The sequence below is a fragment of the Oryzias melastigma genome, linkage group LG12, assembly GCF_002922805.2.
Source record: "Oryzias melastigma strain HK-1 linkage group LG12, ASM292280v2, whole genome shotgun sequence".
Taxonomy (NCBI): Eukaryota; Metazoa; Chordata; class Actinopteri; order Beloniformes; family Adrianichthyidae; genus Oryzias; species Oryzias melastigma.
Window position 1 is genome coordinate 441,225 of NC_050523.1, and position 7,325 is coordinate 448,549.

General features: G+C 47.8%; 1 protein-coding gene across 1 annotated transcript in view; it reads left to right on the top strand.

Moving 5' to 3' along the window:
* The window catches only part of gfra2b (GDNF family receptor alpha 2b), a 49,354-nt gene that overhangs the window by 30,869 nt on the left and 11,160 nt on the right, over positions 1 to 7,325 (top strand). The window contains exons 4-5 of the mRNA XM_024298925.2: positions 3,887 to 4,086; positions 4,181 to 4,368. Of these exons, the coding sequence (XP_024154693.1) occupies positions 3,887 to 4,086; positions 4,181 to 4,368 (388 nt within the window). The remainder of the gene's footprint in view (positions 1 to 3,886; positions 4,087 to 4,180; positions 4,369 to 7,325) is intronic.

Genomic DNA, 7,325 nt, shown 5'->3' on the forward strand with positions numbered 1-7,325 from the left:
AAACAGACCCAGCAGCAGCAGAAACAGTTTGTCTCAGACTGTTGTTGGTTTACAGCACATGTCAATGTTAAGGCCCGGGGGCCGGATCTGGCCCTCCGGCTAATCCTATCCGGCCCTCCAGATCATTTTATTCTATTGTTATTAATGACCTGATGTTATCTTGAGCTCATTTCTATCTTGTATAATTTAGACCAAATATATTTTTATGGAGAGTAAAATATTGAAAGTTATTTAAGGTTTAAGTTGATTTATTCTGGAATAATATTCCTGACTTTTTATTATTCAGAATTATGTTAAAAAATTACAGTTTTAAAGTTGTAAAAATTATTATTATTCTGCAGTTTTTTCCGATATATGAACTCTGGAAACATCGAAACACAAAAATGGAAACACTCAGCTGCTGGAGAGTTTTTGGTGGGATTTATCTCGTTCTTGGTGGAACTCGTGAGGATCTTCAGGTCTCCGTCAGAGTTTTGGTCGGGTCCAGTTTTCAGGGTCCAGGTTGGGTTTGGACTTCTGTCTGATCAGGAACAGGAAAAAAGTGTTTAAATCTGGAAACAAAACATCAAATCACAGAATAAAACTATATATAACATCCAGTAGGAATGTATCAGGAATGTGGGCGTGGCTTGACCAAAAAACTTCTGTTGCCATGGAAATCCAAAATGTTACTTTTGACGATTCCTTTAAAAACACATCGACCTGTTCGTCACCTCGAGACGACCAAAACACCAAATGGTTGCTACGGAGATAAAACCAACAGAAAAGCCGCCATTTTGGAAAATGGTGTTTTTTTAATGAAATTGTCTCTGACTGGGGTGAGGGGCAGAATCTGATTGGCTGTGCCGACCCCTGAAGGGAGAAGAGGTCTGGATATAGCTGAACGTTTTTTCATGAATCAGAAATCTTCATTGTCCTTTAACGTTGGAGTCGATGGTTTCCATGGAAACAGAAATGATGAGGTTGATCAGGACTGGTAACTTTTCTCAGTCTAACCCGATGACATCTCCCTGCTGAGGCTCCGCCCCCACATCCTGCGGTCAGCCTGCTCAGTGGGAGCACCTGGGAAGCCTTCGCTCTGCTGTCATTAGCCGACGCCTCAAACTGAAGCGGGAGCGGCGGCTCGGAGCATTAAGTCGAGCTTGATTCCAGCGGCGGGGGTCCGCTTCATTTCACAGAATCAATAATGGGGGGGGGGCAGAGCGTGTTCATTTATCCGAGTACATGACGGCGGGACGCAGCAGGAACCGGCGAATCCCAAACCTTCACTCTGACTTTTAGACATGAGCGGCTGGTTCTGGTCCCGGCCTTTGAGCCCGGTCCGACCGTGCTTCCCACGCTGTGGACCAGAGGTTCTGTGGGAGCTTCTTGGGGTTGGGGTGACGTTTGGTGGAAGTCTCATGACGCTGTGATGTCTGAGCGGGAGGAAAGTCAGTGTGATGTCACTTCCTGTTTTCGTGCAGAATTCAGCCAAGTTTCACGGATCATAAAATAACCAGAACTTCTTTCTTGGAGATCCTCCATCAGCAGATGATCGTCTGACTGAAGGTTTATGTAACGTCGCCGTCATCGTGTGCAGAACTTTTCTTTAGGTGAGACCTTGATGATGCTCACGCATCTCCAGAGTTCCTCTGAAGTGTTTCTCCAGCTGCAGTGATTCAGACAAATCCACCTGAAATCGAATGGAGGCCAAACGTCTGTTTCTGCTGAGACTTCAGGAAAGTTTGTGGATTGTTTTCACTGAAACGTTTCAGAAAGAAGAGATCAATCATCTTCTCACTGATTGGATCAAAGTTTGGGTGTAGCTCCACCCCCAGCACACCTGCAGCACAGGTGAGGGGAGTGACAATTGGACAAGTACAATCAGAGGAAAGCTGTCACTTCTTTTCTAAACATCATTTCTCTGAAGGGCTGTGGTGTAGTGGTCAGTGGTTCTGGTTCAAACCCCAGCTGGGTCTTCCACGTTCCTGTTCCTGTTTGGGTTTCAGAGATCGTGGTCCACAGGGTCCATGATGAGTTTAAATACTTGGTGTTGACGTGTTCGCTTGTGTAGACCTGTGACGGACTGGTGACCTGTGCAGGTGAACCCAACAGTGTCTGGGATAGGCTCCAGCAGCCCTGTGACCCCAAATGGATCAAAATCCCTAAAAACTTCCGATGGTCTTCTTCCTGGTTGTTGTGTTTCTGATTTTATTATTGTTTTTATTCTGTGGAAACGACACAAAATATCCAAATCATTCTGGTCCTGGTTTTGGTTCTGTGAAGCTCTCAGAACCACTAAAACAGCTGGATCCTGGTGAGGAGTGAGTCCTGACTCAGCGGTTCCTATTTCTGTGCTCAGGAAAAGAACGTCAACGATCCGGTTTCATTTGCTCAGTAGAGCAGCTCATTTAATCCATGATCAGCCTTTTCCTGGAAACTGTTTATCTGAGCAGGACGGCGTGCACGTGTGTGTGCATGTGTGTGCGTGCATGTGTGTGCAGGAGCTAAACTACCAGGAGACGTTTGAGTCTCCAAACAGGATCCGTCAGAGCGACTTCGTCAGAGTTGATAAAGTTTTTGTTCCATCAAAGGCAGAACAAACAGTTTGATCATTGGAGATCTCGTTCGATCTGGTGGAGATCTCACTTAAAAGACGTTTTATTCTGCAGGAAAAAGCAACAAACAGAGACGAGGAGAGGATGTGGAACTCCGGTTTACAGACTTCGATGAGTCGCTGCAGATCAGCAGGAAACCATAAACTCAGACAGGAGTTAGAGATAGAACCTGGAGGAGGATAACCTCTGATCCAGAGACGACCAGCATGAACCGGGATCCGGTTTTGATGTAACGATGAACTGAAGACTCATCCACCAGAGAACATCCTCAGGTTTGGAGATGATGGAGTGGTTTTCCAGGATGATCCTAAAAGAAATCACAGATGATCTTAGTCCTAGATTCATCGGTCAAACGGTCGATGACGAATGATGACCGGATGCTGAGTCTTTCAACACTTCTTCTGCTGACTCATCTGCACGTCCTCCAACAGTTCTGGTTCTGGTTCTGTCAGCTCAGTGGACATGTTTACACGTTGACTCCACAAATGAAAAGCATTGTTCAATATCTAAACTTCAGCAGCATTTCAGTTCCAGCAGCTTCTGTCGGATCTTCTCGCTGTCAGGTTCTGCCTTACAGCTCGTAGTGGCGAGAAAACAATTTCATTTCCTCAGCCTGACGGTCCGTTAAAGGCTGATCTCCGACGGCGCGTCTCCGATGTGCTGCTCATCGCTCATGAACCGTCAGAGCTGCTGTCGTCTCCAAGAGAATCTTCTCTGGAAAATGATCGGAGCGCAGAAATCTACATTCTAGTTTGTTGGGGCAGATCTGAAGGCCTCCATTTCCCAGAATTCACCTGAAACTTTCAAAAAAGTTTCACTTTGACCAAAAGCTTCTGCTCCTGATGTGTCTCACTGTTTGAGTTAGATGTATGTCCCTGATTTGGTTTTGATTCTTTGTTTTTGCTCAGTTGTGTGTTTTTGTTTTGTTTAGTGTTTTTGTTTCATGTCTTTTTTTGGCTTTGTGTTATTTTTGGTTGTGTGTCTTTAAGTTTTTTGTTTCGTTGTTGTGTGTCTGTGTTGTGTTTGTGTGTCCTGTTGTTGTTCTCTCTTATCTCAGTTCAGATGGACCCCTGTTGTGTGTTGTTGTGTGTTGTTATGTGTTGTATGTGTTGTTGTGTGTTATGTGTTGTTGTGTGTTGTTATGTGTTGTTATGTGTTGTTATGTGTTGTTATGTGTTGTTGTGTGTTGTTATGTGTTGTTATGTGTTGTTGTGTGTTGTGTGTTGTTGTGTGTTGTGTGTTGTTGTGCAGCTCTCCTTCATCTTCATCCTCCTCCTCTTCCTCTGCAGACTCGTCTCTGTCCAAGGTGAGCCCCTGCTCCGAGGCAGGGAAACCCTGTAACCCCTGTCTGGATGCAGCTAAAGCCTGCAACCTGAACGAGACCTGCAAACGTCTGCGCTTCGCCTACAACTCCATCTGCAGCAAGGCCACGCCCCCACAGTCCTCGGTGGCCAATCAGGAGCCGTGCAGCAGAAAGCGCTGTCAGAAGGTGGGTGTGTCTTCAGCTGTTTGGTGATGAAGATCTGCCCGAGTCTTCCTCGCTCCGTGACCATCAGAGCTCCTCTCCTCTCATTGGTCCTCAGGCTCTGCGGCAGTTCTTCGAGCGCGTCTCCTGGGAGCTCAGCTACCCGCTGCTGTTCTGCTCCTGCCCGGACCAGGCCTGCGCCGAGCGCCGCCGCCGCACCATCGTCCCGTCCTGCTCCCACCAGGAGAGGCACAGGCCCAGCTGCCTGGAGCTGCGGCACACCTGTCGCTCCGACGCCCTCTGCAGGTGAGCGGCTCACACTGCGCCTGCTGGTGGTGAGAGGCGGGAAAACACGTTAAAGAGGAAACGAGAGAAAGTGGACTCGGTTAAAAGGAGAGGTGAAGGAAACATCCATACGGCGATGTTTGGTTTAGTATCGATCTAAAATGCTGACGAGGAGATATTTAATTATTTCTCACTTGAACCTCCGACCACTAGTTGGCAGCACACAGTCTTTTTAAGCAGCTCTACAGCAGGACTAAAACATGAAGATCTCAGGGAAGGAGCTGGTGTTAAATGTTCAGACAGCCTGGTTTTGTTCTTAGGAGACATACTTGGGAAGGATCCCAAAAAGAGAGAAACTGTTCTGGTTCAGTCTTGGGATATATCGGGATGAGTATCGTCACACTGGGGTCAACACACAAAGGATCTCCATGGAGCAGATTCCTGAAACGTCACATGTTCCCAGTGATCCCAGATGTTCCTGAGGTCACAGGTCATGACCTCTAGCTTTGACCTTTAGTGTCTCACTCTTGACTGGAGAACTTTTGTGTTTTTCTCCTTGTGATCAGAATCAGTTTTGGTTTGATAAAAGTTCAAAGGATGATGATAAAGTTCTTCTCCGGGATCCAGAAGATCCTTTTGTCGGATTCTATGAAAAATTGATTCATAGAATGAAGCAGAAAATAAGAATTTACCGTCTTCACCTCTAGTGATATCTTCCTATAGTGGACGCTCTAATTGACGCTGATCTTTAATAAACGTCGGGTCCAACAGGTCCCGTTACTTTAGACGCCGGTCTGTAAAGCCTTGTATCAACAGAGCGGTCCGGTCCGGTCTGATCTGGTATTTTGAGCGTTTCCATTGTTAAACGGATCCATTAAACAGTTCCGACTCGTTCCTGTAGAGGGCCTCCATCTATGTTGTCCATAGAAACATAGAACAGGACAGTTGGGGCGGAGTCACTCACCAGCTGATTGGCAGAAAGTGACGACATTAGAAAGCACCAGTATAGCGCTAAGCTAGCAATTCTGTGTTCCTCTTTACGGCGATATTCTTCTTAGACCGCAATCTTCTTTACACAACAATAATTTCCTGTTATACACCAAGTACACAAAGTAAAGCAGAAAAAGACGAGATGCTGGATGACCTCCACTGTTGTTGCTTTGGTAGTCGTCACACTCCAATAATACGCGAGTAGTCTACAGCACGTTAGCGGTCTACACCACGTTAGCGGTCTACACCACATTAGCGGTCTACACCACGTTAACGGTCTACAGGACGTTAGCGATTTACACCACGTTAGCGGTCTACACCACGTTAGCGGTCTACAGGACGTTAGCGGTTTACACCACGTTAGCGGTCTACAGCACGTTAGCAGTCTACAGGACGTTAGCGGTTTACACCACGTTAGCGGTCTACACCACGTTAGCAGTCTACAGGACGTTAGCGGTCTACACCACGTTAGCGGTCTACACCACGTTAGCAGTCTACAGGACGTTAGCGGTCTACACCACGTTAGCGGTCTACACCACGTTAGCGGTCTATACCAGGCTAGCGGTCTACACCAGGCTAGCGGTCTACACCACGCTAGCGGTCTATACCAGGCTAGCGGTCCATACCAGGCCAGCGTTTTACACCACGCCAGCGTTTTACACCACGTTAGCGGTCTACAGGACGTTAGCGGTCTACAGGACGTTAGCGGTCTACACCATGCAGGCGCTGTGAAATCAAACCACTAAGTGAAAGCGAAGCTTAACTGAGTGGAAACACTTACCAATATCAACCGGACTTCACCACTTCTTACCGGACTGGACCGCTCAGTGGAAACGAGGCGGTCCAGTGGTTGCGGTCCAGTAAGATTCCATTCGATGTTGTCGAATTAGCCGTCACTATTCTGTCTCTATGAACGCCGGTGCTGCGATTAGCAGACATACGGTATCTCCAGAACCACCTAGAGTTCTGGTCCTCACAGACCTGTAACTTCTGTAAGGACCCACTCCAACAAAAAGGTTTTTGGAGATCAAAGGTGTAATAAACAGAAAGCATCATTCAGGTCGTTTCTGCGCCTTTCATCACAGTGGAGTCCTCTGCTCGTGCACGAGGCTCACGTGCGCTGTGGTTTCTGCCTCCTGACGGCGGCGGAGTGCGTCCATCACCTTGAGAGGAGTTGTATAATTGCGTGTTTGTCTTTGTATTTAAAGAGGAGCAGCTTTAATAAAGCCTGTGCAGGCGGTGGGGTTTCCGCGCGGCCCTGAAGGCAGCGCGTGTGGGAGCGTCGGACGGCAGCAGTCTCCGGGGTGTGAAGGTTAAACTCTTTATATTAACACTTGTTCTCAGACGTAATGAGCCCACGCTCCTCGGCTTATTGTTGCTTCAGTGTCTCATGGTGGAGGAGGAGGGAAGGTTGCCACGGTAACACACTGTTTGGTCCTTCTGGAGGAGTTCATCTGAGTTCTCCTCAGGAGGTTCTAATGAAGCAGAACTTCATGGAGGTGTTTGGGTTCTCTGGTTCTGAAGGTCCACAGGCTCTGCTGTACATTACAGTTCTGGTTCTGACCCAGACTGATGGGGGCCCATCTGGATCCTGGTCCACAGTCCAAAGAGAAACCTCGCTCACGTCTGCGGAGAGCAGAACCGAGTCGTCAGCAGAAATCGTTTGAAGCGTCTTTCTGAAGGAATGGATGAACAACGCCGCCAGTTTAAGTGTCATCCAGCGTGTCACACATAAGCCCCTCCTCCTCACCCTGAGAGGCGTGGCCGTTTTCCTCAGAGACTTGAGATTGAAGAAAGACCGTAAAGGGTGGAGCTAAAGCTCCGGTGTCACCGGGTCAATCTTCAGGGTCATGTGACTGCCCAACAAACCACACGTCCAATCAGAACTATGGTCTTCAGATGAGTCTGGACTCTGCACTAGTCGGTACCGTCCTGATCCGCTGATGGAGGATCTGCAGAACGTCAGTCGTGTGACATGGGGGGGGGCT